The sequence below is a fragment of the Lipophrys pholis genome (assembly GCF_963383615.2).
Source record: "Lipophrys pholis genome assembly, chromosome: 3".
In the NCBI taxonomy this organism is placed as follows: domain Eukaryota; kingdom Metazoa; phylum Chordata; class Actinopteri; order Blenniiformes; family Blenniidae; genus Lipophrys; species Lipophrys pholis.
The window spans coordinates 15,380,480-15,402,016 of record NC_137627.1 but is presented as its reverse complement, the minus strand read 5'-3'; the positions used below and the strand labels follow the sequence as shown (position 1 = coordinate 15,402,016).

Genomic DNA, 21,537 nt, shown 5'->3' with positions numbered 1-21,537 from the left:
CTTCCTGCCATATTGTGACCCGGGACGATTTGAGGACAGTCAAGTGAGCAGAAAATATCCACCAGTTCGCTTCCCTTCATGACACCTTTTAACAAACCTTTTATCATATCTGAAATGCAGAATAAAATCACGTATCTTATCTGAATTTGAAAAATATTGGAAGGAATTGTTTCAGAAAAAAACTTGATCGCCTCAGGCCAGGGCCACATGGTGGACGGTGGTCAGCGCTCTCACCTCACAGGGAGACTTCCATAGGCTCTAATACTGGCCTGGCCTGTGGAGTTTGTATGTTTTAGCTGTATTGACATTCACCAGATACTGCGGTTTCCTTCCATGGTCCATGAGGTTAATTGATGACTCAATATTGTCCCTCGGTGTGTCTGTCAAATTGTTTTTCTGTGACAGACTGGTGACCTGTCCAAGGTGTAACCTGCCCTCGCCCACAGTTCGCTTCGATTGGCTCCATGCCATGGATGGATGGGTGGATGGTTGGATGGATGGATGGGGAACATGCTAGGTGGTTTTAGAAAATCTGAATATTTAAAAAGCCACAAACATGGAGGATTCCATCTTTCTAGTTTTCTTCTTTCTTACTATCTGGAATTTCCATTACTGACCTCAGACATTCACGCTTTCTCATAAGAATATACACAACTTTCCCTGCTGGAGTTAGTGTTTACTCAACACATTCACAGATTGACTTCACGCTTTGGTCACAGATTTGTTTTGTTGATCAATTGGCATTTGATCAATTTTTAGGTTGTCACTGAACGTTTTTGTGTGGTTTTTGAGAAAAGTGTGCCTTCATTCTGAAGGATTCAAACCGGAAGTGTTTCTGTTGCTGCGGTAACGGAGACCTTCCCCGTGTTAGCTTCATGCTAACTCCGTGCTCCTGCTTTCTGGTCGATATTCGTAATGACCTGCGTGCTGATGAAATATCCTGATCAGCGCTGATTTGCGTGATATAAGACTCTTATTTCCAACCCTAACCACATTAATAACCAGCAACAATGCGTGTGAATATGCGCGTTCACTGTTGTCGATCTCGCCAGGTTCGTTCCAGTGCTAGCAGGACTGGCTGAAACAGCATCATGACATCCACACCAAGCTGCTGTAACATGGTCAAATGATTTAACGCTGCTTCTGGTGGCATGGTTTGATGGCATGGATCCTGCAATCCTCTTCAAAAATAACATTTACATTCAAATCAAGGTGAGTTGTGTTCCAGTTCACGAGCCTGTTTATATTGATTGGTAATTCAGCCTGTCATTCATAATCTATTGCTGCTCACGCTTTAGTAATACACATCAAGCACATGTTTTGAATAAATCAGTCATTGTTTTCTAATTGGTATTTTGTACCCATGTCTTATCCAGTGAAGAAAGTCATGAATGTATTTATTTTCTGCAAACTTTGCTGTGATTGATGCAAAACACAGATGCAGTGACAATATTTCCTTCTGCCATTCACAGGCTGTCTTCATTTCTCTCACATAAACTGTAACACGGATGGGGACCCACACGCCACCGATGGACTTCCTGAATATAACCTAAATTCTTCTCCTGAGACCAACTGGAAGCAAACCTTAGCTGCCATGCGTATCAGTTTCTGTCAGGGCCTGTTAACTGGCGCCATCATCCTCAATCTCCTCATCCTTTACTACGTGTCCCGGGCCCAGCAGCAAATGATGGACAAGAGAAAAGAGCTTGGGAGGGGCACCAGGAAGTCTGCCCTACCGGCCTCCAGTCTGGGAGGAGGCGTGGGGGTTCTCATCGGAGCTGGTGACTCCGGGGCGGCCGGTGTCGAGGGACACGGTCGGGCCCCGCGTGTGACCGTTCTTCTTCGGGAGTTTGAAAACTTTGAGAATTATGTCAGGGACGTGGCTACTTCCTTCTTGCAGCAGAGACCTGAGCTTCCCTTCCTGGCTGTGTCTGACTCGTTTCCATACCCTCCGCTCGTGCTCCCGGATGGGGCTCGTCTCATGGTACTCTCCCCGAGTCCGGACCAGCCACCGCAGGCTCACAGGCCAGAGTTTCATGTCCAGACAGAGTTTGTGCTGCTGGTTCCTGACGGCGTGGAGCTGGAGCAACCTCGGGCTGTCGAGCGGCTGATCCGGGAGTTGGAAGGAGAGGGCGGGGGACCGGTGAGGCTGGTAGCTGCTCCCGTGTTGGCTCGATCCGCGGTGCAGTGTCTTCATCTGCGGGTCAACCTCAGAGAGTGGACGGCCACCTATTCCCCGGCTGCTTCTGGAAGCAGCGGGAGTGTGTGTACTGCTCTCCAGGGCGATGCAGTTGTCCTCATTCGCACCGAGGATCTATTTAACCTCTCCGTCCCTCTGGGACGACCCCTCTTCTCCTCGCTTTTCGTCCAGACCGCCTTGAGAGGATGGAAGGTCAAGCTGCTGGAAGGCCCCTGTTTCTCGGCAACTCATCGGCCACTTTTCAGTTCCGCTCACAACCAGTGGAAAGCTGACACTCGGCTGAAGGAGGCCACAGGAAAGCTCATGAGGAGCTTTGGCTTGAGGCGCCTCATGCTCCCCGAAGGGAAGGAGCAGTGGTACGGCTGCAGCAAAGAGACGCCGCGCTGTTTCGGCACCGTGCACGATGACACGCCAGACTATCTCTACCTGGACCGCTGGACACCTCCATGCTGTCTGCGAGCGCTCAGAGAAACCACCAAATATGTTATCAACATTCTGGAGAGCTCAGGTGTCCGCTACTGGCTAGAGGGCGGCACCCTGTTGGGCGCCGTCCGCCATCAGGACATCATCCCGTGGGATTACGACGTGGACCTGGGCATCTACCTGGAGGACATACCCAACTGTGACCACTTGAAGAGCCTGGACTCGGGCTCCCTGGTGGACGCCAACGGCTACGTGTGGGAACGCGCAGTGGAGGGAGACTTTTACCGAGTCCAGTACAGCGAGGCCAACCACCTGCACGTGGACCTGTGGCCGTTCTACTCGCGCAACGGTGTCATGACCAAAGACACATGGACAGAGCACAAACAGGACACAGAGTTCCCCGAACACTTCCTGCAGCCGCTGGTGCCCATGACCTTTGCCGGCATCACAGCGTACGGCCCCAATAACCACAGAGCCTTCTTGGAACTGAAGTTTGGGGAGGGGGTGATTGAAAACCCCCAGTACCCCAATCCTGCAAAAAAGAGACTCGATAGGAGCAAATTATAGGTTATACAGGCTTTTTTTTTTTTTTCTAACTCAGAACACTAGGCCTCATTGTTCTGGAACAATATCACGGTACCAGCTTCGAGCTTTTGCAGTTACCTTATACTGTGGCTCTATCAGCTAACAACAGTGTATTTATTTCCTGAACTATTTGTTCTCCTCCAGTTATGAGAGTGACGGCAAATTTTAATCCATTTACAAGTGTACGAACGTCCAGTACACTGTTTGTTTTCAAAAACTGGTTTTCAGTAAATAATTTACAAAATATTACTGCTGAAAGTTTGATAGCTGTTTTAAAATATTTCCTTTTTTTAAAAAAAATTTAAAATCAATAAGCTGCTGTGTCGATGATCCTGAGCGGGATTGAATTTATTGTGTGGATTTATTTGTGTGAAGTAAGTGACACTGTCCTCAAGATGTATTTATGCTTTCTAACTGTATTGCCTTGTCTTGCACTGTTTCAGTTTTGCACATTTTATGAACGAATGTTTGTGTTTCAATGCCTTTTGCTACCCGACAAGTCCAATGTGGTGAGAACGTTTTCATGTGACACGTTAAGCACACAGTCATTCGTCCTTATCAGGATGAGCGATTGCCCTCTCAGACCTCGGTAGTCAATTCAAACTAAATATCTACTATTTACATGTGTAACATATGAGCACACATGCATTTACTGAAGCAGAAGTTTTGTTCTGTATAGTATTAATTAAAAGAAAAAGAAAAAAAGAAATTGAAGTGAGTTATAGATCAAAAACAACCACTGTAACCACAGTATATGTAGCGTTGTGTGATATAAGGGTGTTGCTCCGTTTTATGTCTGAGTAAAATAAAGAAATTGTAACCGTTTATGTCTTAATATAGTTTTATTGTGGTGGGGTGGCTATGGTCTCTCAATCTGAAGGTTGCCGGCCCCTATCCCCTCTTTGACCGTATGCTCCTTGAGTAAGACATTGAATTCTAAATGCCTTCACCCAACGTCAGCTCAGATTGCCTGCAGTCTGGTCCACAACCCTAAATTTGATAAAAGTGTATAGAAAAGGATGGACGGGTAAAAGTCTGTTGTTTCCCAATCAATAGTTGTGAGTCTACGTTGGCTCGAGACTGCAGGATGTCTGTGAATCTGATCCCTCCAGAGAAAGTGATGGCAACAGTCTGGAACTTTGCTACAAGGACTGCGAACAATAATATTGATCTCATTACAAGAAGTACAAAGACACTTTGAGTCAGGGATCATCCACCCTTTTACAAAGTGAGAGCTCCTTCAACAGTAACGTGTGACGCAGCCAGCAGTGTCACAATTCCACGTCTAATGAAGACAATAGTTTAATACCTTTTTGATGATCATTTCACAAGTTAATATATTTACTGGTTATTTCATTATTGAGGTAGTATTTAGAAATCGTGTATAGATTGAGTAACTAATGCCAATTATTTAGGAAAGTCTTCATCTCTAGAAATTAACATTTTATTATATTTGTTTGTCCAATTAACTTATCTAAAGCAGGTATAATTAAAAGCATAGTTATCATACTTGGACATTGATGATAAATACTATACAACTCTGTTATGGTTGTAAACATCTTCAAAAATATAGATTTGTACAGTAGACAATAAAGGCTATAAATACTTGCATATATGTAGAGGTTTAGACAGTTATTAAAGATTTATCTTGGTATGAAAAATGTATGGAAACGTAATAATTTAATTCTGTGGATAATTTGTCAGTTGAAAGTCAGTAAACACAACTGACTATAGTTCTTGATTAAGTTTAAAAAATGAGCAAATATTAATTTTCCTTTTTTTTCTAGATTTTTGTACAAATGCTGATTGTGGAAACACCCTTTGTGGGCCTACCAGGTGCAAACAGGAACCACACTGGCAACCACTACTTCAGATTTATAGTGAAACTATTAAGACCATGGTGAAAAAGTACATTTTCCTCATAATTTAACAGTTTTACTCATAGCTTGTCTCCATGCACATTTCTCATATCTACAAGTGCTGTACACGTGAACTATATTTATGTATTACAATATTATTATTCCAAGTCATAGGAATCTTCATAAAACTGTTATGGTTCCATTTATTTGCATGCAAACTTGAACTCAAGTAAGAAAAAAAAAAACATGTTTCCAATTTTTTTAGACGCATGACGTGTGGAATAAATGCCACATGTTGTAAGTCCGATTGAACACTAGATGGCGCCACACACCTAATTATTCAAGCTGCAGCCCCGCAACACACAGCTATACGGTTCGGTATTTGGAAAGATGGCCTGAGCCCAGGGGAGTGGAGGACTTTATGACGGGAGAAACGGCAGCGCAGCCGGCTTGTTCATGACAGGCCTGTCGACTGATGGAAATCAGCATTGTGATGTCTTTTCAAGCAGGTCCTGCAGCTGCTCATGTTGTGTTTACATTCCCGTGAACCGCAGAGCTCATATATGGGCCCGTAATTAGATCAGGCGTCTACACCAGCGACGGGCCGCATGTGGTTATTTCTGGGGTGCAAAAACATAGAAGATCTCGGTGTATTCTCAAGACGTCTCATTTGACATCTGATGGTGACTGAAACAGAACGCAGCCGTCTAGTTTTCTGGGTGATCATTTAATTTGCCAGTTTACGAGCTTGTAAACCAAAGTAATGAGGCCTTAAACACACCAGGAAACGTTCAGTAAGCAGACACGTTCAATTCAATTAAAAAAAAAAAAAAAAAAGTATTTATTACATAAACTGTACATTCAAATGGTAACCGGGAATTTAGATCGTTTCTTTAAAAAAAAATAAAAATAAAATTGTCCCACAGTAATAAAAAAAACCCTAAACAATTAACTACTGTGTGCAAACACCCAACAAGATTCAACCAGACATCGACATGGTGTAAGATTTCAGAAAGGAATGATAACTTCTCAATAACCTTGCACCAGGACAATTAAAAAAAAAAAAAAAAAAGAAGCAGAGTTGATATAGTGAGGCAGTGCTGGTTTAGCACTTTGCAGTGACAGATTAGGACTTGACATAAGAAGTCAGGTCTCAGGCCTACAATGTAGTCATACATGTCCTTAATAAAATATACAGCGAAAGAAGCACAACGTGAAGCTTTGAAAAAAAGAAAACAAGATCCATGACTTATTTCATGGTCCTGGCATATGCAGCACTAACTTCCACCTTGAGCAGTAACAGATGATAAAGACAGAGAAGAACGTTTAAAAGTGTTTGAACATGGGAGATACAACTCATGTCTGCCTCAGCGAACAATCTACTAAATGACAACCTCGTATAAACGAGCTAAGGACGAGACAAGAAAAAGAACTTAAGTTGAAACGTTTCCACCAGCCAGTTGATTAGAGGAGCCGGCAAAAAATAAAATAAAAATAAAGGTAAAGTAAATTTGGAGTTTCTAGCATAACAAAGTTTGCGGAGAAATTCTTTGGATTTTGATTTGAGAAATAAATATTAATTACAAAAAATAATCATCACACACACAAAGAGACCTAAAGCTTTGCCTAACAAGTATTTCATGTTACAGTGTTTATAGTCTTGAAAGCCATCGGGCATAAATAAATGGAGACGCTCACGTGCACTTAAATTCTACGGATTAAATTTCATTAATTTGAACCAACAGGAAGGAGCAAAATCTTTTTCTTATAGAAGCATGAAATCGCATCACAGGTTCTTTTTTTTTTTTTGAACAAAAGAGGAGGGTACTCCCAGTCCCGGAGGGTCATATTTCTGCACACGTTCCTTCTTTATCCACCTGACCGCATTGAGTCAAGTCATTACATTCCTGCGGAGTCAATGAATTCAGGTGCGTTTGGAGCACGGAGGAACCACAACACGCAGGACTGTGGCCGTCCAACACAACCCACAAAGAAGCAACATCTCGAGGAAAAGAAAAGACTACAGTTTAGAAAAATAACATAGCACACTTCCCAGAAAATATCATCCAGGAGTTCCGTCATTTTCCTCTTTTTTCTTTGCCGAGGCGGTGATTTTTGGTCTTTAACAAACAGTGGGAGGAAGTCTTCAAGCAGAAGTTGATCCATACGATCCACATCAGTCGAAGAGGCAGAAGATCAGGTGTGTGTGTGTGTGTGTGTGTGTGCGCGCGCGTGTGTGTGTGGTGACTTATTGCAAGTCTGTCGGACAAAAAGCTCCTTCATTGATCTTTGGGACGCTTGTGAAGAAAAACCACTTCATTTTGGTGTGCTTCAGAAAAATAGTTTAACCTTGAGAACTCCTTGTGCATGAACAATAACGGCCTGATAGAAGCCTTCAAGCTCACTCAAAACAATAAAAACAGACTCTTTTCTGCATTTCTTTAAGATTGCAACCAATTTCATGCCGGTTATTGCAACTATTGCTTATTTTTTCCCCAAAGTGCTTCTCAAAAAACTTTAAAAAAAATTTTCTTCCTACAATCAATTCACAAATACATTGTTTTTTATATCCCATTAGCTAAAAATATAAAACCAATTAATTTGATTCATGTGTATAAATGCAAAATATTTTTGAATTAACCTTAAAAAAAAAAAAAAAAGACTTCTATTTTATTCAGATGTTTTGAGATTCAACTGTAAATGTTTTGCATTTGGTCAGCAAAACCTGTACGAAAGTGGCGACAATAAAGTTGGATAAAACTGACATGCATCCAAAAAAAAAAAAAAAAAAGTATCTTAGAGACTCTTTAACAAGACAATCTAAACACAAATGGTTGAGTTAAATAGATTTAAGTTGGAGGGGAAAACTGTTATAAAAGGTTGCAGCTTACAAAAATAAAAAAAAGGAAGGACTTCATCAACTTTTCAGTCCGAAATGTTTGAAATTTCCAAGACAAGAGTCCCAACTGTTGATTCGCTGTGAGCAAGTTAGATAAGCTCGATCTGTCCCGCTTAAAAATAAACAACTAAGTGACTTATTAAGCGGCGTGGAGACGTGAGGAAACTTTCACTGCAAAGTTGATGAAGAAACAACCTGAAGCAACACGACTGCAGGCCGGAAGCGAACCGGCCCACGTGCTTCACCGAGTCTCACAGAACAGGCCATTGTGCACGACGCAGGTTCGGAGCGTCCTATGTAGGGTTTCGTAGCCGTTCCCTGTGAAAAGCATTTAAGATCAGAGAGCGTTTCTTTGTATTGTGGGTATGAGTGTCCGTCCTCTCTCTCCGTGTACTCTTCTCGGGGCAGAATTGAAAAAGGAGTCTTGAACTGGAGGTCCTAGCTTGTGGGGGGGGTTGAGAACGTCAGTAGCTGGATTACAGGGCAGATTCGCTGCCGACCGGAGAATCCGCCTTCGCGCCCCTCCCCTCTTTTTTCTCGATGAGCGGCGATTGCTCGGGGGGCGGCGGCGATAGATCGTCGTCGAGTCTGATCTCATTCAGCGCCGTTCCCTCTTGCCTGGCTTGACGGTCCACAAAGTGCTGCAGGAGCCCGGCGCCAAATGCGTCGCCCTCCACGTTCAGCACCGTGCAAGTACGGTCACTGAAGGAGACATGAAGGGAAAGGCAACACTTTTAATACGAACAACATTCACTCAACGAGGACGGCAAACAAGTGGGGAAAAACTGTGAAAGTACACAACACCGATTGAAGCAAGTTTGGATCGTTACAAATGTTCTACAATGACCCGATTCTCAAGATCAGGGTCCCTGATCTGTTCAGGGGGGGTTAAAAACTCAAGAAATGACGAAAAATTGCTTAAACAGCTAAAAAAAAAAAAAACTTAAAAGAATTTCTAAAAAAAATTAAAAATTTTTTTAAAAAAAAACACAAAACTGCTTAAAAACAGCAAAAATGTGGACCGAACCATTCTCTACAGCGATGGTACGTTAACAAGCGAGTTAGAATAATCGGCTGCGTTGCGCCATCTAGTGTCCAATGAATACTCAAAAATGTGTTTAACGACTTTCAAAAAGTGAAACAAAGTGTGATGAGCAAAAATAAAAAATAAAATTTTTTGAAGTTCATTGTTGAATTAAGCGTATAAAATAATTCCTCCCTTCATGAGCAGGACAGCTCAGGTTTGCGTCACACTGTTGGTTAGATGATGGACTTTATGAAGACAAAGGCTTTGCAATCAGAGCATTTATAACAGCCTCACATTTAGCTTGTTTATTAGGAGGATTTTATTGAATTATTCAGTTGCCAAGTCGTCGTTTTTTTTTCCTTTCTTTGCCCTGCTTTCATCACACCTCACACCCTGTTAAAAAGAAGTCTGTTCTCCTTCACATACAGAAATATTTATTACCGTCTACAGTGAACCAAGAACTCTTATCGCCCAGGAAGTTTGTAAAAAGTTTATCTGGCTCAGTAGCTTTGAAGTAGCTCCGAGTGTCGAAGAAGTTCATCTACTTCCTAACTTAAGAGAATTTACTCACACGAGCCAGTCAACAGCCAGGATAAGGGAGATGTCACTGGTCGGGAGTCCAATGGCCTCCAGGATAATAGCCAGAGTCAGGACACCCCCGGCGGGGATACCCGCTGCTCCGACACTGGACGCCGTCGCTGTCACACTGACACAAGGAGCAAGCAAAAAGTCAACATCAGACCCACACTGAGCCTTGTGCACGTTTACCGTCTCGGTAGCTCCCGTACTTACAGGATGGTGATGACCTGGATGAAGTTCAGAGAAGTGTTGTTGAGCTGGGCAATGAAAACCGCGGCCACGCACTGGAAGAGAGCGGCTCCGTCCATGTTGACCGTCGCTCCGATGGGCAGGATGAAGCGGCTGATGTGCTTGGACACGCCGTTATTCTCCTCCACGCACTTCATCATGAGGGGCAGCGTGGCAGAGCTGAGGAGGCCGAAGGCGAGTGAGAGGGGTGAGCGCACTCGTGTCGGAGGAGGGAGCAGGGAATCTCAGCGAGAGCGACAACCCAGAGAAGCCGGTGGCGTGTGAGACTTTGTGAAAGAAGCGGGTGGGATTTCTACCTGGAGCTCGTTCCGAAGGCCGTTGCCAGAGCTGTGAAGATACCCCAGAGGAAGGTGTACGGGTTCTTCCGTGTGAAGATGAAGTAGATGGCCGGCAGCACAAGAAAGCCGTGGATGGCGTGTCCGATCATACAGCAGGCGATGTATTTTCCCAGGCATGCAAAGAGAGCGGCGACATTGTTCATCTCCACGATCTTACCAGCCACCAGGAACATGATACCCAAAGGAGCGTACCTGCAGACAGACGGAGAGTGAGGACGTGAGGCAGGAGGACACTGCGGATCTGGTGGACGGAGGAAGGTTAATAAATGTATGTAGAAGTACATACTTGTTTTTGTTCTTCAGAGGCACGAGGATTACTACAACCGTCTTATTTATTAACAAAAGCCTCTTCGCTCAGTTAAACTAAAGCTCCTTTCTCGCCGAGCTGCAACAACTGGCGAATAGTTGAGGACACACGTGTGTTTATATGGGAACGATTTCATATTTTCACAAGTTGTCCCCAAAGTGCAAAGATGAATCAGACGACGGACAAAATGAAGCCGCTGCGTGAGGATCACAACCAGAACCAAGACCAGGCCGACTGTTCACAGTACAGCAGCTATTATCCACTCGTGTGATGAAGAAACACTCATTGATGCTCACCACATGATCCAAGAGACCAGCACCATGGTGGCCTCGTTGAAGGCGTTAAAGAACTTGATCAGGATCTCTCCCTCCTCGCCGAGCTTCCTCAAAGCCACGCCAAACACGATGGCAAACACGACCAGGCCAAGGATATTCATGCCGTCCTGTTCGGTTCCAATGGGAACCTGACAAATGAAAACAGAACAGACCACCAACCTTTAACAGCTCAGCCCATCAATGCAGATGGTTTCATACCAAAACACCACCGACTTCACCCACCTTCTCAACGGTGATGTTGAGTTTGCCGTCCGTGCCATTCAGTTTCACCAACTTGTAGCCCGTTGCGTACTAGAAGAGAGACGGCGGTTTATAGTTTAGCCGCTTTCAATATTCCCGTGACAGAATTTCCAGGCTGTGACTGCGCCGAGGGTCGTTTTGAAATCAAATACTCACCGACTGAAAAGCAGCTGAAACCAGATTGGAAGGAAAGATGTTCCTGCGAGGAAGAAAAAGGAAAACAATACTTTAAATACCCGAGCTTGGTGTGCAATGAGCTACTCGGAAAGGGCCAAAGGAAAAAGACAGAACCACAGAGAACTACAAGTTACATAATTCTTGAACTGGAGCGAACGTTGGTTCTTCATATTCACATACCATGGATAAAGCAGAGTTAAAGTCGCAACTCCTTCAGTACAAACACACCAGGCAAACAGCTTTGACGTATTATTCAGACACGAGGCAGAGAGACATACGTATGTTGTCGTTATGGACAGTTCAAGCCAATCAGACGGGTCACATCTTGCTGCTCTGCTCGCCGTGCTCATCAGTGACAGTCAGAGCAAAGAAAGAAAGATCACGAGGCCGATCAGGTGGAAATAGCCGAGAGAATTGATCGATTAATCCCGTTATTCCTTTGTGCCTGTATTACCTCAAGTTGTGGCGTTATTTCCTCTGTGCACACGAGCACGAGCACACACACACACACACACTTAAGTGCATCTTAAATCTCCAAAGAATGCATGAAACCCGGTTTGGCCCCGATACTCCAGTAATCTAATAGATTTACTGTAATGAGGCCTTGACTTTACCAGATCTTTGCACCCATTCACTCCCATTTGTTGAACGCACAGTGCATCTGGATTACACCTCACATGACAGGCAACAGGCCCAATAAGCTGGACACTATTTGTTTATTCAAATTCATTTGTATCACTGAGATGGGAAGAGAAGCTGGAGTATCGAGAATTTCATAAAGAAACAAGACCAGAGCATCACGGCTGTAACTGTGCCTTTAGCGCTCTGTGGATCAGTAATAAAAGAAATACAAAGGAATGCAGTGTACCGCCACTGCTTCTGGCAGTAACGCAAGTGTAACTTATTACTTATTATGTTGATTGTGCCGGGTATCATGTATCAATGTGTTTTAGTGCCGGAGGTGTGTTCACAGCCCCCAAATTAAACAATAGCGTCCATTTCTAAGAGTTCTCCGCATGATGGTATTTTACTTCAGCTCTTTAGTTGCTGCTCCTTTTCTTTCTCAATCATTAAACTCTATTGATTCTAAAGTTGCTTAGATTTGAAACTTTTACTTCCGTTGCTTTGTGTGTGGACTTCAAATTCCTGGCACAAGGTGTGGGAGGAAACATTTACCCCCCCCCCCCCCCCCACCCCACCTCCAATCTTTTGTTTTCTTCACCCTAATAAGTATATAGAAGATCCGGATGCTTCCAGATGTCCACGTGACTTGTGGCAATATAAATAAACTCGACTATTGTACAGCCAAAGGGAATGGACAAGAGTGTCGTGACAACAAGTGGCACTCACGGCGCGGTCACGTGACATTAGGTGGGCGCGTCTCTTTTGTCAGGCTGCTGATTGTTTGGCCTTTAGCGATGCCGACGCCTTCCCTGCATCTTATTACACTTTCTATAACAGGAAAGAGGCAGTGGGCGCATTATGTGGATGTACAGAGAAGAAATGTTGGGCTTCACACCCTGTGGTTCCTCGGTAGCAGGTTAATGGAAGTAAGACAAACACACTGCATCACCAACTATGACTAAGCATTTTTTTTTTTTTTTTTTTTTTTTTAAACAAAATAAAAAAGTGTTAATGTGTCAGTTAAGTTCATATGTTGGATTCGGAATAAATCTTGACTCTTACCAATACACAACATACGTGATAAATATATATTCTGAAATATGTCATGACTTTAAGTGAGAAGAAAAAGTCATAAATCAGGCAAAATGAAAACAGAAAATCTTAAAATATTTCTGTCTATGTGTATTAAATAACTAACATAGAAGTTTCACTGTGTTAAGTCCTTCACAGGAAAATTTGCCTTTTGACAGTGTTACAATAGTTTATCACGGTGTCAAACATATAAAAAATAACGGCATACAACTAATCAACAGGTGCTGACACTAGTAAATATTGGCTATCTCCTGTGAATGTAGTCATATGGTTTATGATCGGAGATAAGAAATGTCAACAAAGATGCGGCTGCTGTGAAAACTTGATACACATTGCTGGCATGTAGTTAGGGTTGTGCTGTGTGTGTGTGTGTGTGTGTGTGTGTGTGTGTGTGTGTGTCTACACAATGGACAGGCAGTTCTGCTGTCAGTTTCAGCCAGTGACACCCACACAGCTTTTGTAGTCCAAACTAAGCAGGACAAACGCCGAGAGGGCTCGCTCTAATGAGAGGCACGGGCTTCCCCTGCCGTCCCTATTAGGACGGCGCGCAAATGAGTGTGAGGTCGTGACAAAGCTTTTCTTGGGGAAACGGTCAAGCCTGCTGCGATAGTCCTAAATGTAAGTGCAGTTACAGTTATGCAAGCTTTTCTTCAAAGAACTAAAATGGTAACCTCTGACCATTTTACCATGCACTGCTACTCTTCCATGTCAGGTGTAGGAGATCTTATAAGAGCCTGGAAAATGGGGTGGAGGATAGGAAGCAGCTGTGTACACTGCAAATAGCTGTAAAGCCTTCCAAAAAGCACAAGAACAGACCTGTCATCAGATCCGCATGCTGCACAGTCTCAAATACTGAAAGATGTTTACACTGCAGCTACAGGCAGTTCAAAAAAAAGGGGCAGATAGTAACAATAAACTTTTTATCCAAATGAGTCCATACAGTAAGGTCTTTTTTGGTTTGGGAGTTCAAAATGCTGCTTTAATCTAAAACTTATAAACAATGGAAAGCACAAAACACCACAGTCCAGGCTGACATTTATTCTATTGTCCTACTTCATCCTATTTCCTTCTACGGTGTCGTGATGCCCGTCATCACGACTAAAATATACCTTTAAATGTTCCTTGTTTAGTCTAAACACAGAGCAGGTTTTAACCAATATTGGAGGGGGACATTTCCAAAGCGTTTCTTTCAGCCCATGATGATACCTGATGTGTGGCCACGTCTGCAAACTCTGAGGTGGAACACACCGACTTCTCATAACATGTAATCTACTGAATTGCTGTTGACACAGATAAGGAATGTCTGTTCTGCCCTGCCCTACCCCCCAGCCCCACTGTCACTCTCCCTCCACATGGGAAAACAGTCGCTATTAAGAGGAAAAAAATAACCCGCACCTTATGGAAACTGTTGGGTAACTTCCTCCCGAGGAAGTACTGTGTGACATGTAGCCACCTCACTGATTCAGTCTGACGCAAGTGTTTACTTGCTCTAAACATAGCTGCTTCCCTTTTCACTCTCGAGGAGATGTGGTGGCACATGAGCCATGAGTTCCCCCTTTTTTTTTTTTTTTAAACTAAAGGCCGGCACACTCTACAGGATAATCGGGACGATTTTTGTCCCGATCCCACCCTCCCGAGCATCGGGAGCACAGGCCCGATGGTCGGGTGTCTGCAAAAAAATAAATTAATCTAGCCTGATTTTCCTGTGAGTGATTTTATTTGGTCCAATCCGCCCGGAAGGAGAGATCGTAATCAATGAACATGTTCAATATTTGCGAGGGGAAATCCTGTAGTGTGTTTCCTGCTCCGAGAGGAGCCGAGCAGCACGGGGTGTGATGTCATGAGTACTGGTATGACTACGCGAAATTTGGAATATTGCGTGTGAAGAACATAGACCTATGCATGTAGATACTCTGCTGAAGGATCGGTCAGTGTGTGGTGGGCTCTGCAGTCACACCACACACTCATCAGATCAGAAGAGGAAGATCATGTGCGATCTGTCTTTTGTGACCAAGTGTTTGGTCTCTAAATCTGTGACGATTCTAAAAAATCCTGTAGTGTGTGTCAGGCTTAAATGACACATCTCATAGATGGAATTCACTGACCAAAAAAACAAAAAAGAGAAAAATACGTGGACTCCAAACAACTTCAGAGCAGTAGGTACTAAAGCGAACAGGTTCAGCAGGTTTCAAATGCCATCATACTGGATCTTACAAGTACAACAAACGAATGAACTACTAAGTATTGTTGTGGTTATCATTACATATAGACATCGTAAGATATTCTAGTGCGATTCACCTCATTTTCATTATGTTGTTCACACTTTCTTCATGTATGCGCTTTATCTGGGTACTCCAGTTTCTTCCCACATGTCAAAGGTATGCATTCTAATATTGATGACTCACGTTTGTGCCATGTGAGTGCTTCTCTCTCTGTTAGCACTTATAAAAGAATGTGCCCTGCCTCGGCTCCAGCTACCATGTGACCACAGGTGGAATGAAATCTGGATGGATGGATCTAATTTCTTCTCTGGTGTGGACATGTCCAGTATAATTTTTTTTGATGGACAATGATGCACTTATATGAACTCACTGGTGCTTTGAACAGAATAATACTGTAATTTGTTGCACTTGACACACTGAAGAAAGGAAGTTCCCTTTTCGGAATCAGAAACTGAATTATTGGCAGGTATAGCTTTCACAATACAGGGAATTTATTGTGGTGGGTTGGTGCAAACAATATATAAAAGTGGAAAAAACAAGAGACAAGCATAACAGTAGCAAAATGGCTGCCTTCCTTAGTGGCAAGCAGCCCTTTAATTTCATTATTATTTTTTCTTTTTCTCCGGTTTGTTTCTGCAAGTAACTAGTCCCGCACAGTTTGGAGTAGAACACAAAAAGCACATCAAAAAGTGCAGGATGGTCGGGAATAGGTTGCTAAAGAGTCAGCTAAACATTTCCACAAAAAAACGTCTGTTGACCGGAAAAAGCTGAGGTCAAAGGAGAGGCAGGCACACAGACTCTCCTCTGAATGTTTTTAGTCTTACATTATTACATTTTTTCTTAGTTGTTGCTTGTGACTATAATAAAGAGGGATTATTTAAATTCTTATATAATTACAGGGAGTTTTACTTTTGGACAATTGGCTGTGGGGTTTGACTATTTAAGGTGTAATTAATCATGTTCAATCGCCTCAGAAATCTCAACTAGTGTGTATTGAGGGGTCTTATGCTTGCGTAAAGGTGCAGTGGACCCCTGCCTTCACAGCAGGAAGTTGCCCCGCGTGTAGGAAACCTCCACACACGTGTCTTTTGACTCCACGTGCGATAAAATAAAAAGAGACAGCTCGAACGGCTATATGCAAATACCAGGATCCGGTTAGAAGAAACGCAGTCGCTGAGGAGGAATGAGCTTTCTGGTGGAGTCCCAGCAGAGCTGATGCAACTGCTGTTGTGGTTACAACACCGTGATTAATCCACGCCGCGTGCGGCTCTTACTATCACATGGTTAACAGAGGGGAAACATTAGTTACTTGAGTTTGTGTGAGTGGGCTTTAGAGGAAGTGTCCCTGTCTCTCACACTCACCTGATCAAGTCCAGAAAGGAGTCGATAACTTCTTTGTGAGCAGGTATGACATCGTCCAAACCCGCGGGCTTGTCCACCGTCACAGCCCCGGGAGTGATGATGAAGGCCATCACCACGCCGATGGACGACGCGATCAGGGTGGTGACGAGGAAGAAGAGCATCGCCCAGCCGCCCAGCTTGCCCAGGGCCTGGGGGTCGAGGCTGGCGGCCCCGGACACCAGGCTGCAGACCACCAGCGGGATGATGATCATCTTCAGGAGCCGGATGAGGATCTCCCCCGGGAAGCCGATGTAGAGCTTCTGCGTAATGGTCAGGTCCACGTTGCGCACGCCGAGCCCGATGAAGACGCCGACGATGACCCCGGCCACGGTGAGGATGACCAGCATGTTGGCCCTGGCGATGCGCAGCAGCCGTTGGGACAGCGGCTCCGGACCGCTCTTCTTGTGGCTCATCCCGTTAGCCAACGACTCGAGAGGCGCCTCGCCGTTGGACTGTTTCCTTTCCTCCATGTCGACGTTGTCAGCCACGACGCGAAGTCAAGACCCAGCCGGTAACTTTACAGTCGAGTGCTGTTCCTCTGGACTCGATGCTCAGCCGGTAAGTTAAAACTTCTCACTTGAAGCTGACCAGGCGGGAGCGGCTTTCTCTAACGTGTAACTTCCTCCTTCCAGCCCCTGTTGTGTTGATGCGCGCCTGCTCTGCAACGTTTGTATGCAGCTTATCTGCCGGGAAACCTAATCTCCACCCACGCGACGTGGGACTGGGCGTGCTCGCGCTCCCACCAGCAGAAGGACGGGTCCTGTCTATCACACGTCATCCGCACCCCCCGCGTCACCTCTTTTCAGCTCCCTCTCAGGTATTTCTGTGGCATTCGAGGTTCTATTCACTTTAATGCTGATGCAACTCAGCCACGAGGTTGTAGTGTAACCCGACAGACTGCAGGCAAATATCTCTACACTGTGTGAGCAGGCAAACTCCCGTACACGTACACGTAGTAAGATTATTTACTATTATTACCAGGCTGAGAATAACTAAAGTTATCAAAAGCAAGGCTGCCACTGACATCTTCTTTCGGTAGTTACACTTCTAAGTTAAAACTAGGAACTTCCAGAGGTAATTTTGAGTGCCTGCCTCTCTTTTGAGCTCAGCATTTCCCTCACAACAGATACTGATCTCCTCCACTAGGTGCCTCTCCCATCCTCTTTGTATGAGACATTTTGTCACCATTTTTATGGATTTATTCGGAAACCATTTGCCGAATCGTAGACAAAAGTTGCAGCAACCTATTCCTAAATGTTCCACATGTTTTAATGGGCTTTCTGTGTCCATGCTCCCAATGGTATGGACTAACAAATAAATAAATAAAAGTTCAAAGATGGTGTCTTCTTTGTAATGAATGCAGCCTCTCGCAGGCCAGTTCTTCATAATATTCGTTTTGTTGACTTTTTGTCTTATTTCCGTCAACATTACACATGTTCCTATAATTACATTGTTGTACATCTGGTTTTTCAGTGCAGTTACTAAGCTATTTAAAATCCATTTAAGCATCTTCAATGGTACAAAAAATTAATAAATAACTGTTATAGCAAACAAGGGAAAAATATCAAGATTTTATTTAAATTACTTCAAGGTTTAATGTTCATTGACACAAATTGAAATCACAAATGAAAATTGGTCACTCTGCTTAATGTATGAAGGTTTTGTATGAAGTATAATAACCTTATTATGTGATGACATCTGGTTGGATTACTGTGAGGAAAAACCTTGGGATTTTGTAATTTAGTAAAGGAACATTTTGTATGACATTTAATTAAGAAAGCAAATGGTGGAAACAAAGTCAATTGTTTTTTAAAGTTACTGAGGATCAGCTTGAGTGATGGTAAAATCGTATGTTTAGAATACACATAAGCTTTTTTTTTACAAAATATTAATTAAGTTGCAACCATCCACACTTATTGCATCATGGAGTTGAAAGAAGAACAGTCAGATGACTCTGAAGCACTGATCCTGAAGCCAGTTTTGGAGTTTAAAAATCTCAAACTATCAAATCGGCGAGCTAAAAATCACACACTATATTAGATGTGTTTTCTTGTTTCACAAACAAAAGGCCTGCGGTCATTTATCCGTCCTGTGTAATTATTTACATTTCCATGATCATCGTTGACTTCATCGAAAACATAGTACATTCAAAAAGATGCCTTTCTATCTACCTCCACTAATCTCTTCCCAGATTACTGCCCTTCATTAGAGTGGCAGTTAAACTGGGGCACATGAGCTGATGCAGCGGTAGAGGTGCTTTGCCTGTACAGCTGTGAAGGCTGCTGGGTGCTGGACTTTGATGTGACTTCCCTCCTGTGTGTGCTTATTTGTCCTCCTCGCAAGCGCCAATTCAACAAAGTATACAATTTTTACTGAAGAGGAATGCACATGGAACAACAAATGCAGCGATAACAATCTTAACGTTTGTGCTCTGGTGATTCCTAAAGCACCATGGAGCAAGGCGTCCTTTTCCACAACACTGGATTAGTCTTTTCCACAACGAGTCGAGCAGAAACCCCAAAATCAAAGCGATGTAAAATGATAAATGGTGTTGAAAACAGACAAAAAAAAATGTTCAAAATTCCATTCGCATAATGGTTTCATGGATCCCACCCGAGGATTTTTTTTGGGCAAGGTTACTGTCACACAGTAACAAGAGACAGACTCTCATTGTCTGAAGCACAGAGGCCTACAGTCCCGCTGCTTAAAACATGTGTGTATGGGCCCAAGACATGCTGAGGTAAGCTTACCCTCAAACAACAATCCAAGTCCTTTTTTTAAAAGGGATCCCACTGGCTAGAAATTTGTGGGAAAGGCACCTTTAACACCAAAGAAGACCCGCGGGACCAGAACCTGTAGGACGCTGTCCCCCCAGTGCCCAGTCTGTTATCTCAAGCTCTCTCTTTGTTCCCTTTGACTGTGTGAGTGATTGGGAGGAATCGCTGTGATTCTGTGAAATGCTCTGTGAGAAAGGACTCAACATCAATGGTTAAACCCACTGGCACATGAGAGCGGAGGGAGTTTTTCTAGAGTTGGCCCCATTTATACAAACACAGAATGCACAGCCTCAATGCACATGCTGTGGGTCATCGCTTTTTCCACCTATTCGATGTCAGAATTTGACTGGCTTGAATATAAGAAGAAGAAAAAGAAAATCAATATTATACATAACAAATGAACTGAAAAGTTGAAATAATTTTGGGGGGATTTTGATTTAATTGTGGTCTCTGGTCAAAGAAAACTGAAATTACTCTCTTATATTAAGATACTGTGTTTTTGATTTTCAAGATGATGTAAAATTCTGAAGAATTAAACAAAATTGCTTAATTCTTATTGTTTATTTGTTGGTAATAAATCTTGAAATACGAATGTTTGACTGGTTCAATGAAATTACTGGAATGAGGCATTTTTAAAAATTATTTTGTCAAATGTACCTGCGCTCCCATGATCTGTAAACAAAGCTGTGCATATGAGAGATGCTGCTTCAGCTCAATATAAATGTGAATTAGTAGTTAGAAACCCCTTCTGGAGATACAACTGATATGATCCAGTGAAACAGCTCTGCCATAAAGTTGTCTGTATAAAGTAGTGTGTTACTGTACCACCATTACTTAACACACTACAAAAGCTTTTCTTTATAAAAAAAACCCTGTGTGTACAACATTGACATTTTTTTTTCTCTTTCTTCTCATCGTCTTTTGGTAATTGTTTCATTTCAAGTTGTTCCATGTTCTGCATGACTGCTAGTAACGTTATCAGTCTCATTGAATACAAAGCGACAGTGCATGTGTTCAAGCAGAGTGAATTAAGAATGGAAATTGTATCATGTTTAGATATCCTTAATAAGAAACATTGAAAGTAACACTCTGGATACTTTTCCAAATGCTAAGTTGTTGGAGGTTTTTTTTTTTTTGTTTAAAAGCAACTCCAATATTTGTCAAGGACTGCTTTTAAAATGACCCAACCCTGCTTGTAACCCGACACTACTTTTATCTACTCGAGAATAAAAGTTTTCAAACTACAGAAACAGATGGCGAGCGAGGTAAACATGATCCCTCTGTACAGCCTCCAGATAGCCGCGAATTCGATTGTCGATTGTTGTTTGCAGGTTTGATTCCCTGAAGGAAAATCCACAGCGAACTGCTTGAACAGAGGCGTTGGAAAGCTGGCGTCTTGTTTATGACACTGTACGGTGGCAGAGCGCTGAAGGACAAAACAGGTGGAGTAGAGAAGTCCACCGTTTGATCTGTGACATATCAGACAACGGACCACCACTGTCTCGGGTATCATGAGAGCAACAGGTGAGAGATGCCAAGGCTGACTACAAGAAAATGAGAAAGGTGGAGAAAGAAAGGAAACTTAATACCTAATCTGAATGCACTACTGCTGTAAGACCTTTTATTCTGAAGTTTGATAGTGGCCATGTAACGGAATCAAAGCGCTGCACAAAAAAGGCTTTCATAGACCCCAAAGCTGTTGTTTCACCTGCGGGAGACAAAGGAGTCCTTCCATGAAAGAGATGATAAAATCATAAGAATGTTTGCCCAAAACCTCCAAGGGTGGCGCACAAGAAATTTCACTGAGTCATGGTGAAGATGCAGAGCTGGATGTTAATTTAACAGGAATGTTGGGACGTCAGGGAGGGGTATAAAAGACTTCAAACCAGCACCATGTTTAGTGTTTCTTTTTTTTTTTTTCTTTTTTTTTTTAGTGAGACCCTTATTGGGTACATTCCTTGAATCAAATATTTGCAAAGCAAGTCTATGAACCCAAGTAAGAGCACATGGACTTTGTGTGGCTTTCCCTACGACGCTACAGAAAACACAGTGAGAGTGGAAACAATTCAGAAAACACACCGCGTTAATATATATAAATAAAAAGTGTCGACTCATCCAGGGTGTTCCCTGCCTCTGCCCATCATCAGCTCCCACCAGCTTCAGGCCCCACCACTCCGAGCAGGATAAAGCAGAACAGAAGATG

General features: G+C 43.2%; 2 protein-coding genes across 2 annotated transcripts; one reads left to right on the top strand and one right to left on the bottom strand.

The window, feature by feature from the left end:
- The first annotated feature begins 843 nt into the window (after positions 1-843).
- On the top strand, positions 844-4,033 carry fkrp (fukutin related protein). Its single transcript, XM_080460006.1, has 2 exons — positions 844-1,212; positions 1,473-4,033. The coding sequence occupies exon 2, from the start codon at positions 1,595-1,597 to the stop codon at positions 3,188-3,190; it is 1,596 nt and encodes a 531-aa protein (XP_080316132.1). The 5' UTR covers positions 844-1,212; positions 1,473-1,594; the 3' UTR covers positions 3,191-4,033.
- A 2,769-nt stretch (positions 4,034-6,802) lies between these two features.
- Positions 6,803-17,414, bottom strand: slc1a5 (solute carrier family 1 member 5). Its single transcript, XM_080459892.1, has 8 exons — positions 16,519-17,414; positions 11,198-11,240; positions 11,024-11,092; positions 10,763-10,929; positions 10,118-10,351; positions 9,786-9,980; positions 9,565-9,699; positions 6,803-8,668 (listed from the first exon to the last, which is right to left on the bottom strand). The coding sequence occupies exons 1-8, from the start codon at positions 17,025-17,027 to the stop codon at positions 8,443-8,445; spliced, it is 1,578 nt and encodes a 525-aa protein (XP_080316018.1). The 5' UTR covers positions 17,028-17,414; the 3' UTR covers positions 6,803-8,442.
- Between the last annotated feature and the right edge of the window lie 4,123 nt (positions 17,415-21,537).

Bases quoted from the DNA above. Each gene is read 5' to 3' on its own strand.
- fkrp (XM_080460006.1), top strand. From the start codon at position 1,595: ATGCGTATCAGTTTCTGTCAGGGCCTGTTAACTGGCGCCATCATCCTC.
- slc1a5 (XM_080459892.1), bottom strand. From the start codon at position 17,027: ATGGAGGAAAGGAAACAGTCCAACGGCGAGGCGCCTCTCGAGTCGTTG. The intron at 10,930-11,023 runs GTGGGTGAAGTC...TTCATTTGTCAG, and splicing joins TCAACATCACCGTTGAGAAG to GTTCCCATTGGAACCGAACA. The intron at 9,700-9,785 runs GTAAGTACGGGA...TCCTTGTGTCAG, and splicing joins ATCCAGGTCATCACCATCCT to TGTGACAGCGACGGCGTCCA.